At 34.9% G+C, this 27,309-nt stretch overlaps 1 protein-coding gene across 1 annotated transcript in view; it reads left to right on the forward strand.

Annotated features, from left to right (window-relative positions):
* Positions 1 to 27,309, forward strand: part of TLL1 (tolloid like 1) — a 333,372-nt gene that overhangs the window by 231,979 nt on the left and 74,084 nt on the right. The window contains exons 11-16 of the mRNA XM_027866868.1: positions 1,729 to 1,845; positions 9,078 to 9,223; positions 17,895 to 18,090; positions 19,901 to 20,026; positions 20,980 to 21,140; positions 25,247 to 25,427. Of these exons, the coding sequence (XP_027722669.1) occupies positions 1,729 to 1,845; positions 9,078 to 9,223; positions 17,895 to 18,090; positions 19,901 to 20,026; positions 20,980 to 21,140; positions 25,247 to 25,427 (927 nt within the window). The remainder of the gene's footprint in view (positions 1 to 1,728; positions 1,846 to 9,077; positions 9,224 to 17,894; positions 18,091 to 19,900; positions 20,027 to 20,979; positions 21,141 to 25,246; positions 25,428 to 27,309) is intronic.

The raw sequence follows: 27,309 nt of genomic DNA on the forward strand, positions 1-27,309 counted from the left end.
TGGGTCAGTAGCTCTTTTTTCTTTCTATTACATACAGAAGCTCAGGAAATATATTTAAACAGATTTTTCTCTCAATGGAGCAATATGTTATAAAGCAGAAGCTTAAGGATGAGTGTGCCAAATGATAGGAGCTCCACAGATCTTATAGTTATAGTAACTACTTCTTAAAAGGATTTTGTGTGTTTATGTGTGTGTGTGTGTGTGTGTATTTAAACCAACAACCATTATAGTTTTGATGAGAGAAATGGGGTAGTAGTTTCTTTGCCAGTTCAGCAGCGTGAGGCACAAGTTTCATTCGTGGTTTTACTGGGTTAAATGCACTATCTCCAGTGTTAGCATTCTTAGTTCAGTTACTCCCTGAATTATTAGAGGTTGGGATCAAACATTTCCAATTTGTGCCACATGGTGTTGTCGTAACTGGGCACAAATTAAAGCCTATTTGTTGCCAACTTTTAGACCACAGACCATACCATTGACTTCCATGAAGTAGGCTGTCTTACTTACTTACAGTTGTCTCCTGTTCAATTTAAGGGTGAGAGCAATAGTGAGTTTGTTTGCTACTACTGTGGGCCAAGAATTTTAAGAGATTACTCTTTTTAATGAAAGAAACCTTGCTCAATTGCATATACCCAAATTTATTTTATTTTTATTTTGGAAGAGGAGGTCTAGACTTATGATTTACATTGGCTTAGGCAACTCACTCGACCAATGCAAATCAGCACCTGCTCTGCAATTTATAGCCTTAAGAGTTGCCTGGGCTACTGGGAGATTAAGTGACCTGCAAAGGAGAGGGTGATGGTGGTGGTGATGGTCAGACAGACCGTATATATTGAGTAAGATTTGAATCTACCTCTTCCTGATTCTGAGGTTAGCAATCTACCCACTATACTCTACGGCTGCTTTGAATTTGTTTATTTTCTGTGTGACTAAGTTTTGTATAATACTGCCATGTGAAAGTGACCTCATTTTTTGGGAAAACAGCAGATACACAAAGAAGTAGCGTGGGTATTTTAAAAACAATAATAAAAAAGAACAGAGCTGAATATTGAATTGTAAGGCAAACCCGGGTAAGGAAAATATCATCCTGAGAGTAAAGTGATTACCTGCACAAAGTAAGTTACTTTTTCCAAAGAGGTTATTATATCCTCAGTGAACCTAGCAGTTACCTACCCAGGGAAGTAATTTGCCAATCTTCTCTCTCCTTTTCCAGCCTCCTCATCCCCTAAACATACCAATAATAATATGTTTTTTCTTCCTTCTCTTGGTAAAATCTGGCTCAAGTCTTTAAAAGAAAATAAAATTCTAAAAAGTGATTTTGAATAGATTAAACTTTTGGTATATGGCAACAACATGTGTTTAGGACTTTGAGTGGTATTAAAAATGTTCCTTTACATTGTATAGAATTCTTGTTCTTTGGGGCAGCTAGGTGGCTCAGTGGATAGAGCACCGGCCCTGAAGTCAGGAGGACCTGAGTTCAAATCCGGCCTCAGACCAAACACTTGACACGTACTAGCTGTGTGACCTTGAGTCATTTAACCCCGATTGCCTCACTAAAACAAAAAAAAAAAAAGAGAGAATTCTTGTTCTTTATTGTTAACCATCAGAATCATAGACATGATTACAGACAAGTTTATCAATTTAGATAATGAAGTATGTTACAAAAAGCTGTGGTCTCTTAGAGCTTGAATGACCACATTCAACAATCCCATTGACTTTTGTTTCTTTTAGGCAGATTCTGTGGTGACAAATTGCCTGAAGTTCTAACATCTACTGACAGCAGAATGTGGATTGAGTTTCGAAGCAGCAGTAATTGGGTAGGAAAAGGTTTGGCAGCTGTTTATGAAGGCAAGTCACACTGAGTCATAGAGATGACTTCATCCTTTGCATGAACCTGCTAACAAGAAATGTTTTTGTTTTTGTTTTTTGCGGGGGTTGGGAGGGAGGAGTTGATTTGTTTTGTTTTGTTTTGTTTTTTTGGTCCATTGTGCTAACAGAGCATCTGTTCCTATCATTTGAAATCAAAAGCCAGGAGCTCTTTTCTGGAGCCAGGTTAACATGAAGGAATGACCATATAAAAGACTCAAACATTTTAAATGATAAGAATGAGGAAATGCAAGGATTCCTCTTTCCAATATCAGTGACCTTATAAATGAATATGAATAAGTCTGGAAATTTTTCCCAAATGACATAGCTCTTCTTTAAATGGCATTTATTTTAGTTCTCACACATTAAAATCCCTCTGCAGTGTTAGCAAAATATAAGGAAATTGCTATTTTCCTTTAGTCTGGTTTGGTTGACTCACTTTGCCAATTCCTCTAGTGAGACCTTCTATCTCTTGTAGGAAATTCTGGGGTTGTGGGCGAGGGTGGGGAAGGAGAAAGTATCCTGGACATGTCTTGAGGATGCTTTGTTTAAATAATGGAGAGTTTATGAAATGCTTTGTTCTATACTTTTTTGAAACAATAAACTGGTACTACATTTCCTGGCTTTGAAAAATAGTCTTTCTCTTGCCAAGGAAAGAATAAATACCTTCCTTTTTTATTTAAAATGAATCTAGTTCTGTTTTTGCTAGCACGGTAGTTTAGGTAATTCAGAAGAGAGTTAGCAGATTTCTTTTTTCCTTTAAAACTTTTACATAAGCAGAGGCCTTTTTGTTTTAAAGATTAGCTATTTAGCAATGAATTACTTGGTTATAGTCTACAGATGTTTATCAAATGACCATAAGTTTCTTGTCAGGGACTTGATGTTTGCTATAAAGATTACATTTACCCTGTTACTTAAAGTCAATACAGGATAAAGGAGAGTTCACAGATTACCAAAAAATATTCTTGGATAATAAATTTATAAAATAACCTTTTTCCCTCAACCTCTTCCTCCCAAGTCACAAATATATTTTTAAAACGTTTAAGGGAGGGGTTGCTAGAGACACAGTTTGCTGTGATGGGTAAAGGCTCAGCTGGTCTTAGGATCTAGAGATTTGGGTTTAAATTCTGCCTCTGATACGTACTGGTCTTGTGACCCTGGGTAGGTCTCTTAACCTTTCATTTCCACAGGCAAGTCTGTAATACTATAAGTTGTAGAAGAATTGCTGATTTTCATTGATTTAGAGAGCTTCCTTTTTGAGTTCCCTGCACCAATGGTATCAAATTCAAATAGAAAGGGATCCCTTGCTGGCTGCATATTAACTTAGAAAACCACAAATTAACATTATTTTTGTTGTATTTTTATTTATTTTGTTAAATCCCAGTTACATTTTAATCTGGGTTCTGCCAACCTTGGAAGTTTTGTGGGCTGTTTACAGTCCTCCTGGGGAGGATTTTAACACCTTTGGTCTATACCAATGGAATTACATGGTTGGGAATGTAAAGATATATCTGAATGTAAAAATATATCTGAAACAGTCCTTGTCCTCAAAGAACATGCATTCTATTGAAAGAAATTCAATGAACACATATAAGTATATACAAAATGTATATGTGAACACACCAATATGTACATACATATATGTGTATATATGTATAAAATCTTCACACAACACATCCACACTCACCCAAGTTATTTTTTTTTAGGTAGAAGCAGTAGCAGCTGAGGGATCAAGAATGCTTCATATAAGAGGTAGACCTTTAGTTTAATTTTGAAAGAAGCTAGTGATTCTGAAAGGCAGAGATGAGGAAAGAATGCATTCCCAGTATTGGGAACAGTCTATACCAGGGGTGGGGAACATTTTCATGTTGGAAAGCTGCATTAATATTTATCTGTAATCAAATAAGGCCGCATTCAAGAAACTTCGATTAGATGTACTTTAAAATGTACATTATTTTGTAAAAATCTAATAATAGATTACTTAATAATTTCAAAAAATGAAAACTATTTGTTAATTTTAAAGTGAAGTAACCTTTAAATAACTTTATTGTGTCTGCTTTTTGTTGGAAAGCATTTGAATATTTGGTTGCAGCATGGAGGTCCCCACTTTTAGTTGATCCACTGGGTGGGTATCAGTTATTTGTAACCTTAAGGGCATCTTGATTTGGATTAAGTTGAAGAATGTAGATGCATAGCAGTAACGCGTTGAAAAGCAAGAAAGCATTTTTTTGGGCATGTTGCCAAAGGCATTGGTATTTTACTGCATTTTTCCATATTTTAATCAGATCTTTCTTTTTTTTTTTTTACTTAATAGTATTTTATTTTTTCCAATTACAAGTAAAGATAGTTTTCAACATTCACTTTTATGAGATTTTGAATTCCAAATTTTTTTCTTCTTACCTCCCCTCCTTTCCCCCTTCCCCAAGACACGTGCAACCTGATATATGTTATACAAGTGCAATCTTATTAGACATATTTCCACATTAGTCATATTGTAAAGGAAGAATCAGAACAAAAGAGAAAAATAACAAAAACTGTATCTCTCTCCATCCTATTTGCCCCCCTCACTGTTTATTCTATTATCTCTCCTTTTACTCTGTCCCTCCTCAAAAGTGTTTTGCTTCTCACTACCCCCTCCCCCATTCTGCTGTCTCTTCTCTAACCCTGCCCTTTGTTTATCCCTCTGCCTGCCTAATTTCCTGTAGGGAAAGATAGGTTTTTACATTCAATTGAGAGTGTATGTTATTCCTTCTTTGAGCTCGTTCTGATGAGAGTAAAGTTCACTCACTCACCATTCACCTCCTCTCTCTTACCCTCTACTGTGAAAGCTTTTTCTTGCCTCTTTTATGTGAAATTATTTACCCCATTCTACCTCTCCTTTTCTCTGTCTCCTAGTACATTCCTCTCTCTTAACCCTTAATTCTTTTTTTAGATATTATCCCTTCATATTCAGCTCACACCTGTGACCTCTGTCTATATATCCTCCTTCTAACTACCCTAATACTCTGGTCTTTTCATCAAGAATGCTTGAAAGTCCTTTATCACATTGAATATCCATTTTTCCCCTGAAGGGTTATACTCAGTTTTGCTAGGTAAGTGATTCTTGGTTGTAATCTTGGCTCCTTTGTCCTCTAGAATATCATATTCCAAGCCCTCAGATCCTTTAATGTAGAAAGCTACTAAATCTTGTGTTATCCTTACTATGGCTCCACCATACTCAGATTGTTTCTTTCTGGATGCTTGCAATATTTTCTTCTTGATATGGGAACTTGGGAATTTGGCTATAATAGTGCTGGCAGTTTTCATTTTGGGATCTCTTTTAGGAGGTTATCAGTAGATTCTTTCAATTTCTGTTTTACTCTCTAGATATAAAATACCAGGGCAGTTATTCTTGATAATTTCTTGAAAGAAATTCTAGGCTCTTTTTTCGATCTTGGCTTTCAGGTAGTCCAATACTTTTTAAATTATCTCTCCTGGATCTATTTTCCAGGTCACTTGTTTTTTCAATGAGTCATTTCACATTGTCTTCTATTTTTTCATAATGATAAAAATTTTTTGGTTTTGCTTTCTTGTTTTCTTGATTCTAGTTTCTTGTTTTCTTGTAAAGTCATTAGCTTCCATTTGCTTCATTCTAATTTTTGAGGAATTATTTCCTTCAGTGAGCTTTTGGATTCCTTTTCCATTTGGCCAACTCTCCTTTTTAAGACATTCTTTTCCTCATTGGTTTTTTGGACCTCTTTTTACAAGTTGGCCTAGTCTTTTTTTTAAGGTGTTATTTTCTTTAGTGTTTTTGTGTCTCCTTTACCAAGCTTTTGACATATTTTTCATGATTTTCTTGTATCACTCTCAGTTCTCTTCCCAATTTTTGCTCTACATTTCTTACTTGATTTTCAAAATCCTTTTTGAGCTCTTCCATGGACTGAGACCAATTCCTGTTTTTCTTGGAGGCTTTGAATATAGGAGCTTTGACTTTGTTGTCTTCTTTTGAGTGTATATTTTGATCTTCCTTGTCACCATAATAACTTTCTATAGTCAGAGTTTTTTTTTTTCCCATTGTTTGCTCATTTTAATAGCTTATTACTAGACTTTAACTATTTGTTAAAGTAGGACTCTGCTTCTAGGGTGGAAGGCTCTATGTCCCAAGCCTCGGGGGTTTTATGCAGTTGTTTTCAGAGATACTTCTAGGGACCTATAAGTTTTCAGTTCTTCCAAGGTGGTATGATGTAAGGAGAGGTGTTTACTCCTATCCTGGCCCGTGCTGTGGTCTGTGAGTGATCACAAGCACACTTTTCTGTCCTGGAACTGTGACCAGGGTCCCTACTCCCCAGTGGTCACAAGTTCTGCTGTGCTATTGCTCCTTCTCACCTTGGGACTGCCACCCAGGACAGTGACCCAGACCCCTTACTGTCTGTGTCCTGAGAGCTTCGGAAACAGCTGCTGCCACTGCCACTTCTGGTTCAGTCACTCTCAAGGCCTGCTCCTGGTTTGCTGTGGGCCAAGGCTGTGCTGGCACAGCATGTGATAGACTGCACTGTATTCTCACCCAGGTGTGACAGACCTTTCCTGCTGACCTCGCAAGTTGTGTTTGGTCTCTGTGGGCTGAGAGGTCTGGAAACTGTCACTGCTGGCAGCAATTCAGTTGCCCCAAGGCCTGCTCTGGGTTTGCTGGGGCATGGTCTACACGGCCTATGCTCAGCTGTGCTCCTGTTTCAGTCTGGTGCAACAGACTTTTCCTGCCAACTTTCCAACTTGTCTTGGGCTGGAAATTTGTTTCACTCTGTCTTTTTGTGGGTTCTGCTGCTCTAGAATTTATTTACGTCATTTTTAAAAGATATTTGGAGGAGTTTGGGGGAAAGCTCAGGAGAGTCCCTTCCTTTCCCTATGCCATCTTCCAATTGGATCTTTCTTAGCATCAAACAATATCATTTATTGAGAGCTCAATTAATTCCATCTGTAGTTTTTTGGTACATTGGTGATATCAAGTAGGTGAGGCTGAAATGCTAATTTCAGTATGATGTCATCATTCTCAAAGTCAGTGGACTTTTTATTGTGTTCTCCAATTAGTAGGTCTGTAATAGTTGTATATTCTTCAGATGATTCATATATATCATCCTGCTCATCAATGACCTTTGCTAACTGGGGAAAATGTTCATCTATAATTTCCTTTTGAAGAAGTGTTTTGAAAAAGATAGCTTTTTTCAAAATGCTTGGATTTTTTTTTTGCCACATATCATATATAGACTTAGTTTTACCTTGCAAAGAAATATTGAAGTCATTTTGATTTGACATGATATCACACAGAAATTCAGCATTCCTACAGAAATCTTCTTTCAGTAATTCACATTGTTGATTCTGTTCTTCATAAAATTTAACTATCTGTTCTCAAAGAGATAAAATTTTGGCTAACATTTGTCCCTGAGATAGCCCATGCACTTTAGAATGATATAGCAAATCCACACTGAATACCTCATCATTCAACTTTAACATATTATAAAACTGATGATACTGTGTTGCACTGGCACAAATATAGTTAACAATACTTTTAACTTGTTGTAAAGTGTCACTTACAATATTAGCTTTACAACAGAGATTTTGCTGATGCAAGATACAATGAAAAGAAATGAGAGTATCTGGATCTGTTAATACTTTTTTTTAATCTGTACAGTAAACCCTTCATGTTTTCTGTCATGGGAGGTGCATCATCTGTACATACACTCACTAAATTTACCAAATTAAGTCTAACTTCACAACATTTATCTTGAAATTTGTTGAAGATATCTATTCCCTGTGTTCTGTTTGCAAGAGTGCCCAAAGCGAGCAACTCTTTGTAGCAAAGAAAATCTTTTGTTATGACCTGAATGAAGTATAAAATCTGCACTGAGTCAGTAGTATCAGTTGATTCATCCAAAGCGATTGAATAATGTATCTTTTCCTTTTGAAATATTGCATGAAGTTGTTCTGTTAAGTTGAAAGCTAATTCATGCTGCTGATCAGTTATGGTTCTCCTTGAATGAGACAGTTGTTCTACATCACTGAATAGTTTCCCTTTTTTTCTGAGTATATAAACTACCTTACAAGTTGCTTCATTGGCATTATTTCCAGGTCTTATTGCTGCTTAAAAGAATTGTCTTTCTTACTAGCTGTGTGACCCTGGGCAAGTCACTTAACCCCAACTGCCTTAAAAAAGAAAGAAAGAAAGAAAGAAGGAATTGTCTTTGCTTTTGCTTTTCATGTTTTAATGTCTGCAATACAATCTTTCACAACTCTCCCTCTAATTTAAAATATGTGGTCCTTATGAGTATTATAATGCTGATGAGCATTGAATTTCTTTAATGTTAATATTGCAGCATTGCAAAGCAACCAAATCATCTTTAGCAGAAACAGGATAATATTGAAATTCCCAATCATTAGAAAGTCTGTTTTTTTCCTGCAGCATTCTCTTGGTCTTCTTTGACATGATAAATTGTTAAGCCAATAAAAGTAAAAAATATTGTCAAGCTGTGCATTTATTCGCAAGTTCCCCTTCAAACAAAAACACAGTGCACCGTTGTCAAAAGCTGATAACAGACTGGCTTACTCAACCCCCATAAACTCTCACTAACCAGCCTTGGTGGCGCCAGTGAGATGGGGTAAATTAGAACTAAATAATGAGTGTAGCAGCTGTCAGTTTAGCCCTTATGGCTTACTAATGTTCTAATTCTAAGTCAATCTGCAAGGATTATTTCATTGAAACTTATTTTATTCTTTGGTATTTTAAATATGTTCATTTTAAAAATAAAATAAAAATATAAAAGATGAACAAAAATGTATTAATTAAAAAGATTTGTTTTGTAAAATGTGGATTCAGACACAAGGCTGCACTTACGGACCTAGAAGGCCACATGTGGCCTTAAGGCTGCAGGTTCCCTACCCCTAGTCTATACAAAGGCATGGATTGGAGAAATGGTAGGTCATTTATGAAGAACAGCAAGAAAACTAATGTGACTGAACTGAAGAGTGCATGAAGGGAAGTAGCTGGTAATAAACCTGGAAGGATAGATTGGACCAGTTTATGAAGGACTAAATATTTATAGCACTATTAGTTGCCTATCTATATAATTATCTTTTAATATGTACTCATCTCCAAGAACTTTTCCCAAATATCATTTAGACATAAGTGAAAATGTATTTTCAGCATTCACCATTGCTAAGATTGGATTCTTTACTTTTATCAGCAATCTGCGGTGGTGAGATCCATAAAAATGAAGGCCAGATCCAGTCTCCTAATTATCCTGATGACTACAGACCCATGAAAGAATGTGTGTGGAAAATAATAGCTTCAGAGAACTACAATGTTGGGCTAACCTTTCAGGCATTTGAGGTAAAGCCTTTTAACTGACCTTAGCAACCTACCTACTCAGAATACAACTATGGCATTTAAGAGAACCCTTATTAAATCATAGAGAAGTACAAGGACTTATCCATTAAACCAGTGAAGAAGTAAAGAATTGTCTATAAAATGTAACATTGAGAGTTAAAAGATTTTTTTTCTCTTCCTGTTGCAGAATTCTTCAAGAAGATTGAAGTGAGTTTATTTTATCTGTGCTGCTTGAATAGGAATGTTTTAAGAACTGACAGTTGTTTCCCTTGACAAATGCATAATCCTGTTCCACTAGGCTGCTTGAGGACACACCACTAAATAATTACTCTTATTTTTTTCAAAACCTGCTATTAGAATGAGGAAACTCTCTTCTGTTAATTTTTTAAATCCCATTTCTTTATTGTTTGGGATTAAACAAATATTTTTAAGGTAGAAAATGGGATTTTGCTGCCCTGCTATCCATCATCATCATCATCATCATCAAAAAGTATTTGGCTTTTCAAGAAATAATTGACAATAGTCATGCTAGTCATAACAAACCAGGACCAAAAGAGAGCTGAACGTAGGTTCAGTTCCAGGGCCAGAAAGCCAATGAATGGGCATTTCCTAATAAGGAGGACAGAAGTGAACCGAACATCTGTTAGTTAATAGATCAAGATGTAGTTAGTGTCTGTGGATTCCAGGAGTACAAGACAACTTTTGTTGACTGAGTGAACCAAGAGAGTAAATCAACAACCAACCAGTCAACAAGCAATTATTAAGTGCTTACTGTGTGTCAGGCACCGTTAAGAGAAATATAACAGGGAAAAAAAAGAAATATAATGGCAATAAAAATACAAGCTGAAAGAAAATCTTTGCCTTCAGAAAGCATGCATTCTAATGGGAGAAGGCAGCAATATATGTATGTCCAGTTCTCAATTCCAACAGTTTAATGAAGATCTAAATAAAATGCTAGGTTCTACCTTAAAAATACCTAGCATTTTATTTAAATCTTCGTTAAACTGTTAGAACTGAAAATCAGACGTGTGAAAAACCTCCAAAAATAGATCCAGAGAGGCACTTTCTACTTAGGGCAGCAGTCACAGACTAGGCATGTAAACAAACTGTCTTCTTTATACCACACCAGCCAAGTCAGCTTCCTCCATGGCCAGCTACACCAGCTCTACCCTCCCTTCTTTTAACACCAGCCAGACCCCCTTGGAGAGAGCTGAAAAGTAAGGATGGGGTGTGTGTGTGTGAAGGTACCCAGCTTCAGGATGGGAGGTTGGTATAATAGAGAAAGACCTTTGGAAATGAGACAGCAGTATAGCCTCTAGAGGAATGAGCATATGGTTGGCCTAGGCATCTTCCTGAAACTGGCGGTTCTAGGAGGAACCAGCCAATCGGAGGGAGTGGCCACAGGGGCAGAGCTTCCAGAGGACACTGGCACTTTGAGAAATAATCTAGAATGGAGTGAGCTTCCAGGGTGAAGAGATTTATATAGCATGTGGAGATGAGTCAGCGATGCAGCTTGGAGAGTAATGAAGACAATTAAAAAGCATAGATTAAATGACTACTATGTACCAGACGCTGTGCAAGGCAGTAGAGATAGTAGTGAATAAAACACAGAATAAAACAATCCCTATTCACAATGAGCTCACATTGTAATATAGGAGACACAGTTGAGTATATGCAGTGCATATAGTACATATCAAACTATGCAGTGTAAATAGAAATTTAAAATAACTTCCTAGCTTCCTTTAAGTCCCAGCTAAAATACTTTCTTTTACTGGAATCCTTCCCCAACCATTCTTAATTCTAGTGCCTTCCTTTTGTTAATTACTTCCTGTTTATCTTGTATATATCTTGCTTTGTATATGTGTTTGCGTGTTGTTTCTCCTACTAGATTATAAGCTTCTTCAGGCCAGGGACTGTATTTAGCCTCTTTTTGTATTCCTAGTGCTTGGCATAGTGCCTTGCACATAGTGGAGCTAATAGTGATAGATAAAAGTTGCAAAGCAGAAGATTTCAGCTTTATGAAAAGAAAAACTCCTTAACAATTAGAGCAAGACAAAAGAGTGCAACAGTTACAAAAAAGATCAAAGGTAATTGGTTCCCTCTCACTCGCGATATTCAAGCTAAGGCTGACTGATCACCTAAGGGTATTTTTAGAGATAATTTTTATTTGGGTTGGTTAAAATAGATGGCCTCTGATGCTTCTTCCAGCTTTGGAATCAGAGATTTTTTAGGTGATGTTTGGGAACAGTAAACGTGTACAGACAATGTAAAAGAATCTTCCAGTTATTCACCAAACTGCAAAAACTTTGTGGAGGAGGCGTTTTGTGGAATTCCTCCTTAATAATAGGGAAGTACCAGGCTCAGAAGATGAAGAAAGTGTTAAAAAGAAAACAAAATTGACATTTTAACACAACTGTCAGAATTTTGTTGCTGTTGTTCAATCATTTTCAGTCATGTGCGGTCACTCTTCATGACCTCATTTGGAGTTTTCTTGGTAAAAACGATGGAGTGCTTTGCCATTTCCTCCTTTAGTTCATTTTATAGACATTTTATGAGGAAAACAGGGTTAAGTGACTTGCCCAGAGTCACACAACTAGCAAGTGTATGAGGCCGGATTTGAATTCAGGAAGACGAGTCTTCCTAACTCCAGGACCGGCACTTTATCCAGTATACCATCTAGATGCCCCTGCCAATAATTATCAATTGTAGAATAGATTGATAATTATTGGCAAGTCAGTAATTTTTCCTGAAATTGAAATAGTACAAACATTTGACAATGGCATAACATAATTGTGGCATGAAAGTTTTTATTGCTTGTTGAAGGAATTTCAGATGTTGATGAGCCAGTGAATGAACCCTCTGGGGACCTGGGAGGGTGAAATCACTGCCACATAAGGCAAGGGATTTCCTTTTTTGGCTGTGATTCTATGCATAACTGCTTGAGGATAGCGTGCAAAAGTATGCATTTATATTTTTCATATGCAAAGTTATTAGTATAACCTTGTTTAATAATTAGGGAATTTATTCTTTATCTTTAAAAATGCTGTGTCATTAGATTTATTAAAAAAAAAAAAAAACACCTCCTAATTTGAAAAATTCCGAGGGGCAGAACACTGGAGAAGATAGGTAGGCTCAGATTCGGGAAGATCTAGGTTCAATGCTGACTATGACACATTCTGTGTGACCTTAACCTTTCAATATCCTAGGTGTCTATTAGATTCGGAACAGCTTTCAATCTGCATTGGCATAGGGAGTCTCCACGCCTGGAGTTCTCATCATCAGTGAAGTTTTGTCAATAGTTTTGATCCAAATAAAACAAAAAGAAGAAAAATTAAATTGAAAAAATTGTCATCCCCTTATTTAACAAACAAACAAACAGAAATCTTTCAGCACTTAAAGCAGAAGGGAAAGCTTGGGAGACAGGAAATGTTTATAGCAGTAACTACAAAGAAATGTAAATAAAGCAAAAAAGTGAAATAAACATAGGGATTGCATATGTTTGAATTGAAATTCCTTCTCTTTATACACATCTTAATTTAAGTGTGTTTAAGTTTGTTCTGCTTTTTTACATTTCTATGCATTCTCTATTTTGAAATGTTCTGCTTATAATTATGAGGCATCTGATAGCCTGAACTGTCATTACTGTGGTAAAGCATCCTAGACCTGGACACAAAGACTTTTATCCTGTAATGCTTAGGCTGTTGCCTAAATGAAAGCAGTTCTTTTAAGTCCTTTAAACATTTCCTGTTAAGAATAGTCTTTGTGGAAAATCGGGGTGTGTGTGTGAAAATACATACACACATATATACATATATGCTGTATATAATTCATTCTGTTTGTCATTATTTTGTGAATGGATGATGCACTGTAAGGAAGACCAATCACCAGGTAGATAAGTTATGGTTCTGGTTACACTGCCATTGTGAAACATTAACATTTTTAATCTAACAAAGGTCTTATACTTTAATACTGTGTCATTAATGTGAAAATGTTGATTGAGCCCAGGTCCTTTGTATGGAATGGATGGTCCCCCCATCCCCCGTCTCTACTTACTGACATATTTCCTACATGAAGTCTTCCCTGATCTTGTCCCCTTTCTTCATTCTCTTTGCTTTTCCCCATCCCAGCACGTAGCCCTTCCTCCTTAATCTCTCATTTCACAGGCTATATTACTTGTCCTCTGCATTTAATCATTTTACAATACCATAATTATTTACATACATCTCATCCTATTACTTGATTATATGCTCTTTGAAGGCAAGAACTGTATTGATTTTGGTTTTGTGTTCCCAACACCCAGCCCAATGCTTGGCACATAACAGATGTTTAGTAAACAATACCATAGTTTATGTATTGAACAGCAACTACTGGGCAATTTAAAGTCAAGATAGTAGCTGGAATTTGAGTTCTAAAGACCTAAAATTTACTGTAGCTTTTTCAAATGTCAATTGTAGTTCTATAATAAACTTTCACGGGGCAGCTAAGTGGTGCAGTGGATAGAGCACCGGCCCTGGATTCAGGAGGACCTGAGTTCAAATCCAGCCTCAGACACATAACACTTACTAGCTATGTGACTCTGGGCAAATCACTTAACCCCATTGCCTAACCAAAAAAATAAAAAAAAATAAACTTTCATGAAAATACCCCTTCTTTTAGAAGATATTCATATGCATATAGATGCACAGATGTAGTATCTAGCTTGCTTTGATCTCTAGATGTCATCCCACCTCCAGTACTGTGTATGTGTACACACCTGTGTACTTATAGCACTTACTAAACAGCTAATATCTCTGCTAGCTAACACTATTTCATCTTGTAGCTGGAGTGTTGTTCCAGTAGACTGCTGGGTCATGTCTTCAGAAAATATCCACACATAATCATAATATATACAATTAAGATTGAGTCTGTAAATATTACTAAGAATCATTTGATCTTTACTGTAATTTATTATAAAATAGCTATCTGTCAGGTGACAGATGAAATTAGGCTTGATTGAAAGCATAACATGAAGTGGTAGAAAGCACAATGGACTAAGAATTATGACATATGGATATGAATCTAGTTTGTCTGTTAACTATTTATTCAGAGACTAACGAAGGTTTTCCATAAGTATTTCTTCTCGGATTACACTGAGTGCTGGATAAACTTGACAGGCCTGCTGGTTTACAGAACATTAGTTACTTGAGAGGCTAAATAGCAGGAGGATGGAAGGAGGAATTTAACAGACAATTGAGAATCAATCAGATGTGAAATTAAAGAACCTCTGGATTTTTTATTTGATTTACACAAAATTTTCTGGGAATGGGTTAATTCTCTGAAGTGACATTCACCTGTACAATTAATTAAAACCTTAGGAGAAGGAAATGTTAGCTGTTTTAGTATTATTTTTGTCTTTGGTTTCTTTTGGTCTGGGTAAAATCTTTTGGTTTCGTTTACCAATTCATTCTCTCAAAGTCATTCAGCAAACATTTTCATGTACCTTCGTATATGAAAAGTCTTGGACTTCCCAGTGAAATTTAAGGTCCAGTCCCTATCAATCCCTATCTCTTGCCTTTATATGCAGTGTCTTAGAAAAGTAAAGGACTTACCTGTCATGCCAAAGGCTACACAAAAAAAGGGCAAAAAAGGAGGGCAGAGTGGGGACTCGAACCCAGTTTATTTTGTCCACAAGCATCAAACCCTCATGTTATTATTTATAATTTCAAAGGGAGCAATTTGTCTCTGGTATTTAACAAGGGGAAATCTAGCTTACTTTGCTTCCTAGATGTCTAGTAGTAGTAGTAGTAGTAGTAGTAGTAGTAGTAGTAGTTGTGTGTGTGTGTGTGTGTGTGTGTGTGTTCATAGCACTTAATAAACATCTCTAATCTACACTAGCTAACACCATTTCTTCCTGAGGCCTGAATGTTGTTCTCGTAGACTGCTGGGTCCTTCAGAATTCAAGATGGTGGTTCCTTTTATCGATTTGATCTGCAGAAAGAAACTTCACTTGGCAGCTAGGCATGCAGATAACCTTCATCCAATGACTTTTAAGTCAGATCTATGCAACAGGTTTTTAGCTTGTCACTGCTACAGTAAGGCTTTCCTCTCCTTTCAGATCACATGAATAGCTAATACTAAATAAGAATTTTTACAGTTTTTCATTAACAACAATGTCTTCTAGGCTAACCCTTTGGCAAGCAGCTGCATTCTTTGGCAGAAATTTTGCTCAACTGGCTCAAATTTTTTTTTTCCTTTTTATGAACATTTTAAAACATATTAACATGTAGAAGCTTAGCAGTCTTAAAAATATCATAGTAGAAGTTTTCCCACAGTATCTCTTTACTGAAGACAATGTAGAACTTCCTACTCTTTTCTCTGTTATTCTGTATTTATTATTGTCATTTTAAAATATGTGGTCCAAAGTGTTCTCCTTAGTAAGTGTAAGAAATCAACGCTATTAAATCACTATTAAAAAGCATTCATGATACGTGCGATTGTACATCACAGTGTACTTGGTCACTTCAAATTTGAACTCGAAATTAGATTGAAATAAGATGGAAAGACTTTTCTATAAATTCCTTGGCCTTCCTATTCTTTTTTATTCTTTCTTTGCCAGATTGGGCTTGTAGTTAATAACATAAGATCATTGTACTAAATCTACTTCTTTTGCTGCATCTAGATGTTTATACTTAACTACCTACTACATTACTTTTTTGTTATTGTTCAGTTATTTTCAGCTATGTCCAGCTCTACATGACCCCATTTGGGGTTTTCCTGGCAAAGATACTGGAGTGATTTGCCATTTCCTTCACCAGCTCATTTTATAAATGAGGAAACTGAGGCCAACAGGGTTAAATGACTTACCTAGGGTCACACAGCTAGTGTCTGCAGCCAGATTTGAACTCAGGTAGATGAGTCTTCCTAATTGTAGGCCTGGCATGCTTATCTTCTGTCCTACCCTGTTACATTACTAGGTGAAGAAATTTGAGCTTTCAGAGACAATGTGTTGTGCCTATTTTTAAATAGTGAAATGATCTTTAATTGAAATTCATACTCATTTATGTGAGCATATAGTTGATGTATAATATTTAACACATAGTATAGCTAAAATGTGTCAATTTTGTAACAGGGAATATATAAAATATTGTATTGTACAATGAAGATGGTAAACATTGTCTCATGCTACAGATAGCTGTTGATGCAGCGTCTAGAGCCTTGGGCCTGGAGTTAGGAAGACCTGAGTTAAAATCCAGCCTTAGACTCTTACCAGCTATATGACCCTGGGCAAGTTACTCAACTTCTGTCCCTGTTTCTTCAACTATGAAATAAGGAGAATAATAGTACCTACTTTGCAGAGTTGTTGTTAGGCTCAAATGTGATAACAATATATCTAAAAAGGGCTTAGCACAGTGCCTGGCACGTAGTTGGCAGTGTATAAATGTTTATTCCTTTCCTAACCCTCTCATGGTTTGGGATCAGTGATATGCCTAATAATTTCGAGATTTAGTTTTATAAAACGTATTGAATCTATTGAAATTATTGAGCTAGTGGCTTTTTCTTTCTGTTTCTATAGAGGAAAAAAGACAATAGAGTGTGCTTTCATAAGGCCCATCTTTAAAGCAAACAATGATTACCAGTTCAAATTTTGTTGCTGTTGAGTATAGTCAAAATTTGTCACCAAGAGGAGGAGTAAGGAGTGGGGATCTAAGGCCACTGGAAAAACAAAACAAAACAAAAACCACCAAGCTTATAAAGTTCCACAAAATTTCATCAGCTAAGAATCTGACTTGATATTTGTATTTTCTCCTGTAAAAGAAATAATCAATTTCTCAAACCCGTAGGAAAAACAATAAGTACAATTAGTTTAAATTGAAATCTTGTTAACTATAGACATTGAAAAGCCAGTAGTGGTCATATAATATACTAGTTCATTTATAACCAAGCCAATTAACAGTAAAGTGTTTCATAGGCTTAAGAGGAGTATAATTCTGTATTATCAGGTAGATTGCATAAAATACTGCTGGTTAAGGAATTTGTTTCCAACATTTTCTGGAATAGAAGAATGACTTTGTTAAAGAAATAAAACAAATCATCATAACACTATTTTATAGCCAATTATAATATTTTAAATAAGTTATTTGGGGCCTTTTTTCCCAAAAAAAGGTATTCCCACCAGTTTTGAAGTAAATTTAAAATTATGGCTATCATCATTTCCAATTCTTTTCATATATAAAGTAAAAGAGAAAGAAAAGAAAAACATTCAGTTTCATATGAGAATCTATTTTTTCTGTAGAAAGACCTTTGAGACCTACTCATCTCTTAGATTTGCCCATCTATTGAAGAATATGGATAAGGGGTCATTTTTCGGTTTGCAAAGTATAAAGGAATTCTGCATTCCCATAAATTCTTTTAGTCATATATGCTCCTTATTAATACTGTAAGTCATATATACTCCTTTTTAATACTGTATACTCCTTATTAATACTTTCAGGGTGAAGTGAAAATATATACATATGCACATATATGCATATACATAATTTTTCATACTCATATGTGTCCATGTGCAAAATATATGCCTCTGTTACTGTGTCATTGAGAATTATTCATGTATTATCATTTTCATAGAAATTCTATTCTCTAGAAATGGTCTAAATGCTTAGTAAAAAGAAATCAGCACCAACTTTCCCTGTTGCAGATTGAAAGACACGACAGCTGTGCCTATGACTACCTGGAAATCCGAGATGGGTCCAGTGAAAATAGTCCTTTGATTGGTCGTTTTTGTGGTTATGATAAACCAGAAGATATCAGGTCCACTTCTAATACACTGTGGATGAAGTTTGTTTCTGATGGAACTGTTAACAAAGCTGGGTTTGCTGCTAACTTTTTTAAAGGTACACAACAAAACTATTTCTATCTGGGAAAAATTTGTTTTTCTTTTCACTCTCTCTCTCTGTCTCTCTCTCTCTCAGTCTCTCTCTGTCTGTCTGTCTGTCTCTTTCTTTCTCTTCTTTTTGTCCCCCAGGAATGGTGATTTGATACTTCACATTGAATTAAGGAGCAGTTAGATTACTGAATGGGCAGTACTTCTGAGTGTTCAGAATGGTTGTGATGGAATATACCATTAAGGAAATAGTGGCATTTATGCATTTGTAGCAAAAATATAATGCCTATTGTTAAGTTCTTTCTCTTTTTACTTTGGGAAATGTTAATAAATTTAAGAAGAGGGAGAGAAGTATACTGACCTCCCTGTGTTTCCAGGCAAGACCTTATTTTAAATCACTACAGGTAGATGAGTGCCTTACCGTAATATTTAATGCACAAAGTCCTTTAGCAGAACATTTTAACACATATTAAATGCCTTTTGTTTGTGGAAAACAGTACTCTCAAGAATTATTTTTAACTGTATAGCTAAATGTTCATTTATTTCCACAATTAGTAACTTTCTGATTTTTATGCTTTGAAATATTTTATTATTTTTGTATTGGATGAACCAGAATGACATTATGTTTTCATTCTCTGTTATAAGTTCAAATGCACATTTGTTTTATTTTTTGAGTAACCTACATTTATTATTTTCTTTTAAAAACTTAGCCCCCATAGGAAAATAAGCCAAAATTTCTACCCAAAAACTAAAATAGAAAATGTTTTATTTGATAGTTTTGCTAGAGCATTTTTTACTTCTGAATAGCAAAAACTTAGTGTTTCTTTAATAGACATCAGAGTTCATCACATTCAGAGTAAGGGAAAAACTGATTCAATTTTTTTCACTTCACAAATATGCTGATAGGTATTCGAAAAGACTTTGAAAGTACTTGTCTTTTCCAAAGGATGATGTTTAAATTTTCTTTATTTATTATTTTCATTACTGTATTTTCATTTATATATTTTTTTGTTATTGTTGTTTTATTGTTTTTGTTATATACTCTTTCATATGGAAGAAAAATGCAAGAAGAGAAAATGGAAGTATTGTCAATGTTTTCTGGAGCATGTTACACATTTAACTAATATAGAGAGATTTAAACTGAATTCAAAAAAGAGATTAGATCAGTGAGTGGATTTTTTTTATCTTTGCTACTGAAAATTGCTTTTAAAATATGTTAGCACAAATATTCTAAATATTACTGTGCAATTAACATCCAGAAATACTGTAGGCTGTAAGGTTTTCTTTTATGCTGGTGTTTATTGTTCCTTTTTAGTATCAGTCAGATCAAAACCTAGGATTTGGGTGATTCTGTTAATCTGTTTTTGAATGCAAATTCAGGACGACCTAGATTAATTCTGTGGGAGATAAAGTGCCCTTTAAGTGACCCTGTTATGGATTTCCACTCATTCTCTTAGTACTTATGCAGCGTTTAGTTTTCTGACACCTAAATGGCCTATAGGCCATTCACAAAGAGATTATAAAGCAGGGCTCTAGCTGTCAGTTGTTTTGGATGAAAGAATTGATTTCCCAAGTTATAGTTTTAAAATGGATCCCTTTAATTCCATAGAATATATTTTAATACTGTAATGATGATATATATGTATACATATATAAATATATGATATTTAGTTTATATGTGCATTTATACACACATAAATATATACATATATGTTTATATACACCCATTTTTATAAAACATATTCAATTATTAAGGCAAACTCATCAGAAATGAGAGGGATCGTGATAGGTTGTTTTATTATTCTCCCTCTTGTCCATAGAGGAAGATGAATGTGCAAAACCTGACAATGGAGGGTGTGAACAGCGATGTGTAAACACTTTGGGAAGTTATCATTGTGCTTGTGAACCTGGCTATGAGCTTGGGACTGATAAAAGGAGTTGTGAAGGTATGTGCTCATTTCCAAAATAAATAAAATAAAAATAAAACTCACACTGGATCAAAATCACATTTTGTATAATTTGCTAGGTCTGTAATAGTAGGGAATGATTACAACCCAAACTTGACTCGGCTTGAACTTCACTAGAGTGCTTATAAATTAGCCCTGGGTTCCATGGCATGGGATAGCCTTATAAATTAGGCTGCTTGCCTTTGGCATTTCAGAGTGCCACTGGTCTTTTATTAAAAATTCTAGTATTATTAATAAAATTATTAAATTGCCCAGAAAAAAATTAGACTGCTTTGTACTATAATTCTTTTGGTATTTCAGTGTCTATACTTCCTATCATGGAATTTAATATGAAACCATTTTGTACCACATTGTTGTGGGCTAGCATACTTGTGGAACTGGAAATATATGAGTTAACTCTCCATATTACCACAATACCAATTAGGACAATCTCTAAGCACAGCAGCTCTGATGTATATATGGGACAATTTGAGTTAATATTACCCCTAAGTGGATTGATATGAGATCCAACTGTGGGCCCTTTGATCAAGAAAAATAGGCAGAGCACGTGGACTAGTATTATCGAGAATTAAAAATCAACAGAAGCATCAAGCATTTATTAATCACTTACTATGTACTACATGCTAGGCAATGTATTGGAGATACAAAGACAAAAATGAAATTGTCCCATCTCAAAGAGTGTACATTTTAATTATGGAAACACTGCCACCATGTATAAAATGTAAAATGAATGCAAAATAATTAGAGAGGGAATGCATCTGGTAGATGAAGAAAGACTTCATCTAATGACTCAAACTTTTACTCTATTGACACAAATACTGCCAGTTATTGGGACGCAGGATATCCATTTTCAAACATAGCGAGAGCTCTTACAGGTGGTTTCCAGAAGCCTTGAGAAAAGGAAAAACATTTATTTTTTTCTTCTGTTTCAGCTGCTTGTGGAGGACTTCTGACAAAGCTCAATGGCACCATAACCACCCCAGGCTGGCCTAAAGAATATCCTCCCAATAAAAACTGCATTTGGCAAGTGGTGGCTCCAACCCAGTACCGAATTTCTATGAAATTTGAATTTTTTGAACTAGAGGGAAATGAAGTAAGTAAAAATTACATGACAATTTCCCCATCTCATTCAGTGAACTTCTGAAGGTATTTTGAAAATAAAAAAAATTGGATTCAGAGGTCCAACATACAAATGATGGCTTTGCTATTTACTGTTATATGGACTTGGATAGATCATTTAACCTCTCTGGGCCTTAGTTTCCTCAGCTGTAAAATAAGAGGATTGAAGTGTTCTGAGGTCACTTCTAGCCTGGGTCTATGATTTTAGGACAGATCAAAATTACTTGTTTAAAATAACAGAAATGAGTAGAGTCTCCTGCTCTGCCGACTGTTTCTGTCATTATGTATGGATTTTATTAACACTGGTTGAGTGTTTTTAAACAGTTTCTGGGCAATTTTCAGTCATCCAGAGGCAGAATTTTTCTCACTATTTTTAATGTACATTTTTTAGTTTATTAAATAACTATGAAATATATGGGCTTAGGTTCAGTTTTTTGTGTTTTTCTATGAAAAAAAATTAACAAAATTGCATTGGTTCAGTCAAAACGAAAACATGCATTTGGGGAAGTTGATATATTTTTAATTGGGTAGATGTGTGATTCCACTAAGCAAGGAATGTTTCAAAGTGGGAGTGCACATGGTATATGGTTAAGATGTGAGGGTAAAGTTAGTCCCTTTTTGTATGTTTTATTGACGATACCCTTCATTCTTAAATCACCTATTTCCCAATAGGAAACATTCAATGTTCTAGGAAACATTCAATGTTCTAAACTGAGTGGATTTCCTCCTATCTACTCTGAACATTTAGTTTATGGGCCTATTTATTTACATATTGAGAACTCCCCTCTAAGAGCATAAGCTGCTTGCGAGTAGGTTGTTTTTGCTTTGTCTTTGTAGATCTAGCATTTTACAGAACATGTGGTACATAGTTAGCACTTAATAAATGCTTGTTGACTGACTGGCAGCATTGAAAAAAAATCCTATTTGAAAATGGTTGGGGGTAGGAGAGAAACAACAAAAAAAGATTAAAAAGCTCATGAACTTTTTTTTAACCCTGGAGGTCCCATAGAAATGTCCTGGAAATGAAAACATTGAGACACACATACATTAACTTTGAACTTGCTCTGAGCGTTGAAATGAAAAAGAACGGAGTCCACAGAAAGGAATATATACATTATTTTTTTTAAGTGTTTTCTTCATTGCTTCCTTAGTAGTCTTCCTATTCCATTTATATTGAAATAGTAGCCATATCCAAGCATCTTAATGTAATGTCCTTTAGTTGATGTGCTAAATACATGGGTAGTATTAGGATAGTGGTTGCCACTGAATAACAACTAAGACTTTTGTGACTAATATTTTGCAACATGATCCTGAATACTTTCCTGTTCTCTCTTTCTCTGCTCCTCGTATTTGTTTTTTTAATTTTTTTAAATTTTGCTTTCTCCTTTTCCTTCTTCTCCTTTGCATATGCCTTAGCACCTTGACTTTCTGCCAGTGACTTATTAAATTATGGAAATCTTATGGAAATACTTGTTTTATTCCACAAATTAAAAATTAAATAATTTTTTAAAAGAAAAAAAGCAACAACAGATTGACACATGCATTTTCCTTAGGATAGCTTTAACCTTGGTATCTGATGATTTATAAGATATCCTACTCTAGCAATCTCAGAGTCGTTTATTCTTAAAGAATTAATTGTTCCCTCTAATATATTGATGGGTCATTATTTATGATCTCCACACACCTAAGTCTTCAGGTTCTGTGCAATTCTTGCCTATATTCTCTCTGATAATAGGCTTAGAGATTTAGAAATAGAAGAAGTTGGGGTTTATCTAGTCTAACCACTCAATTTACAGAGGAGGAAACTGAGGCCCAGGAAGGTCTACTTAAAGTATTCCAAGTAGTAGGTGAAATAGCTGAGATTCTAACCTGTGACCTCAGACTTGAAATCCAAAATCCTCTCTAAAAACTCATGTTGTCTTACTCCACAGATCTATATTATCACGAATTTTGTGAGAACTCATTGAAATGAAAAAGTATGCCAGTTGCAACAAATCCATTGATATGCTCTAAACTTTATTAGTTTAAAGGTTATGATTTCCCAACCAATACTGTAATTTGATGAAATCTTCACCCTGAATGACAATTTTTTTTCTGGAATCTATTTATGACAGGTGACTGACATTTTGATTTTATGAATGATAAGTGAATCAAAGGAGCTTAGAAGTTTCAGGGATGGAAGTACTTAAGGTAGAATGTTTTATACAAAAATGAGGTTAGATACTAAAAAATATTATACTATTAGGAGTAGTTCTTTCATAAAAGAGTGCTTTGCTAACCTTGTAACACATCCCAGAGTTCCTTAAATTATAATAGCATTACTGTGTGGAAAGTTTTAACTGGATACTGTGTATTTTCACAGGTTCATAACTTGGCTATAAAATAAATCTGTCCTAAGTAAAACTTGGCTTGCACAATTTCAGATGAAAGTTAAAACTTCATCATTTTGCTTTCTCATTCTCCCAAAAGAGAAGCTGGTAATAAATGATTGCTCTAGTTCATTTTTTAATTGAAACACCTGATTCTGATCTTAGCAAGGTATGCTTTCTTATATGTATATCTTTGCTGGATCTTGCATTCCCTGTTTGTTAAAAAATAAATGCAATGATATCAAATAGAGAAAATAATTACTTTTTCTCTAAGGACGTTTTGCTTATTAATCACTGTATTAGCATCATAAGAGCATAGCTTCAGTGGTAAGTTATATGCTTTGGTCAAGGGCATTAATTAGACCTTTATATAATAAGGTCATTCATGCTCCATGTGGAATTCAAAATGTACAGTAAGTAGAGTAACTTTGGTAATGGATCACAAAGTCAGTTGTGTAAGACAATTAAAAAAAAAGCACCACAAAGTCAGTTGTGTAAGACAATTAAAAAAAAAAGCATAGGGTACCTTGCATTCACTTAACTCCTTAGAGCACTGCATATAAAACGAATATATATAGTTGTAATAGAAATCCCTGCCCCCACTTCTCGGAAGGACAACTAGACATTCCATCAATTAATTCAAAGAGGATAAAAAATTAATGTAAATTTCAAGTTAAAATTATTTTATTGGATTTTTTTAAAAGATGTGATTATGAACCTTGGATTTGAATTCTTAGAGAGAAAGTGTCTTGTTTTTTCCCATCTTCCATGCTTGTGACTATTAAATTGAAAACCACTAAAGATGCTAATTATGCTCTGATTCCCTTAAACATTTGTAACTGCTTAGCACATCCCTTTTCTCCCTTTATTTTACTGTCTTTTATTTCTTATCACTAAGCTAGCATTTATGTAGCTGGCATTTTTATAGTGCATAAAGATTTGCAATGTACTCTTTACACACACACGTACACACACATAATATATATGTGTGTTTACATGCATGTATATATACCAATACACATATGTACACATGCTTATGTATACATACATATACATACACTTATACACACACATATGAACACACACATGCGCACACACACACTCATTTGATCCTCACAACAACTGTGAGGTAGGTAGTACAGTTTTCCGTTTTACAGATGAGAGATTGAATGGCTTGATGACTTGCTCATGGTCAGACAACCAGTGTGTATCTGAAGAAGAATTTGAACTCAGGTCTTCCTGACTCCAAGTCTACATTTTATATAATAGCAAGTCATACATTCTCTGGACCTCAGTTTCCTTAACTGGAAAATGAAGGGAGTAGAGTAGATTACGTCGGACATCCAAGATTAGTCTGTTCTATCCATGATCCCATAATCATATGAAAATGATCCTTTTTTTTTTCATTGTTTTCCTCTTTAGCTGTCAGCTTTCAACTTTCTATGACAAAGATAGGCAGAAAAATTAGGGTGTCACGGACATTATATTGTGGTAAAGTTGTAAAGGTCAGCTCAATTGGAAAAAAAATAAAATTATTTATTAAGCAACAGTCATGTAATAGGATTTAGCAGTGGAATATTACTGAGATAAACAAGATGCTGGAAATAGAGAGACAAAAGCCAAAAAGTCCCCAACCTCAAGGGTCTTACATTCTTCTCTTCTAAAATTCTTTTAAGTTGACTGAAATGAAGACTTTTCACCCCTGCCACAGGTTTGCAAATATGATTATGTGGAGATCCGAAGTGGATTATCCTCAGACTCCAAATTACATGGCAAATTTTGTGGGGCAGAAGTACCTGAAATGATCACTTCCCAGTTCAACAATATGAGGATTGAATTCAAATCTGACAACACCGTTTCTAAGAAGGGTTTCAGAGCTCATTTCTTCTCAGGTATGGAAAGTGAGATGATGGTGGGGTAGAAGAAGAACCTCTGATTAGGTAAGATCAGGTGTCTAGTTGTGTGTCTTCTCATCCATTTTGTTTTATGCACTTAGCCAGGATGACCAAAGACTTAGAATTTTGACATGTCATTTAAAATTGGCTTTTCTGTGTTGGAAACTAATTGCTCTTAAACACATGGACATCACAAAATATCTACAGCATTTTAAATGCGGTTTTATTTTTAAGGTTGTCTGTTTACCAAGTAGCATATTATCAAAAACTTTTATACTTCATTTTAAATTCTCTCTCTCCTTCTCCCTTCCTCCCTCACTTTCTCCCTCCCTCCCACTCCCTCTCTCTCTCTCTGTCTCTCTGCACATGCACACACACACACACACACACACACACACGTACACACACACATATGTGTGTATATATATATAGATATATATATCTATATATATTTAGATTTAGGTGTATATAGAGTACATAGAGATAGATTAATATATTGTATATTTTATATATATTAATAGCAGATAGTTATAAAATACTTTAAGATTTGCAAAGCACTTTACAGATACTACCTCATTTTATCCTCATGCCAAGCATGGAATGTTGGTGCTATTTTTATCCAAATTTTACAAATGAGAAAACCGAGGCAGATAAAACTTAAGCAGCTTGCCCAGGATCACACAGGGATAAATATGAGAGGCCAGATTTAGACTCAGGTCTTCCTTATTTCAGGTCCATTGCTTTATTTATGGTACCAACTATTATAATACATAATTAGTTATCAGATTATGCTTTATTTTTCTTAGGGTAATATGAAAATCAATCTCACCAAAAATTTATAGTGTCTTGGGCAAGTTTTGGGTATAGAATTTAATTGATAAAATGATGTGGTGGATAGAGGACCAACCTGAGAGCCAAGAATACCTTCAGGAAGACTTCATTTTAAGTGTTACCTCTCAAACACACATTTTTGTGTTGGGCAAGTCACGTAACCTCTCAGCTCAAGGCAACTCTCTGAAACTTTAAGTTGCATTGTACTTGCTAGGCCGCTTCAACAAAAGGAGTTTTCTCATCAGGAGTTCCCTGTGCTATTGAAATCTTAGGTCCACACCAACATTTTTTTTTTTTTGAAAAAATAAAAAAGTTTTTATATGCTCCACTGAGGTACAGTTCATGATCTAAAGTATACTCAGTATACATTTTCTGATTTCCCTTCGTTCCTTCCTTATTCTACCCATTAACCAACTCTAATCTTAATTTTTTTTTTCTGTCTTATGTATTCATCAGCTATTTTCCAAGTAGATTCTTAGTATCTTTGTGTAATAAGAAAGTATGCTATCTGTAAATGTGGATTATAGTTGTGTTTACACATTATTTTTATACAATGAGCTCTCAAAGAGATAGTCTAGCGTTAAATTTTCTGATAGCAAGACTAATTTTGATCATGTTATCTAAATTGTAAAATATAACTTTTAATATGTTAATACTGCATCATATTTTAAAACTTGTTAATTTGGGTTAAGCTTTCAAACACCTGGTTTCTAATCCTTTGTTCTGTACTTTCTTAGACTATGACAATGAAACAAAAAATCTGTATTTTCATCTAATAGTACAGATAAAGAAAACACATACAAATATATTATTCCCCATTATGTCTATAGAAGGCTTTTAATCTTGTCATCAATTTGCTCTTTTGCTATGATAAAGTGACTGCCTTGGTCAGAACCTGTGGTTGTACTTGTCAGTTAAGTATAAACTGTGTTCACTTATGTTCATTATTTGGGAAACATTCTTTTTTTGTGCAATTTTAGTTTTAATAATTACTTTGTCTACTATAAATCCATCTGGTAAGACTAATTGGTAGATACCAGAAGCCATC

The sequence above is a fragment of the Vombatus ursinus genome, unplaced genomic scaffold (assembly GCF_900497805.2).
Source record: "Vombatus ursinus unplaced genomic scaffold, bare-nosed wombat genome assembly UNPS02014784.1, whole genome shotgun sequence".
In the NCBI taxonomy this organism is placed as follows: Eukaryota; Metazoa; Chordata; class Mammalia; order Diprotodontia; family Vombatidae; genus Vombatus; species Vombatus ursinus.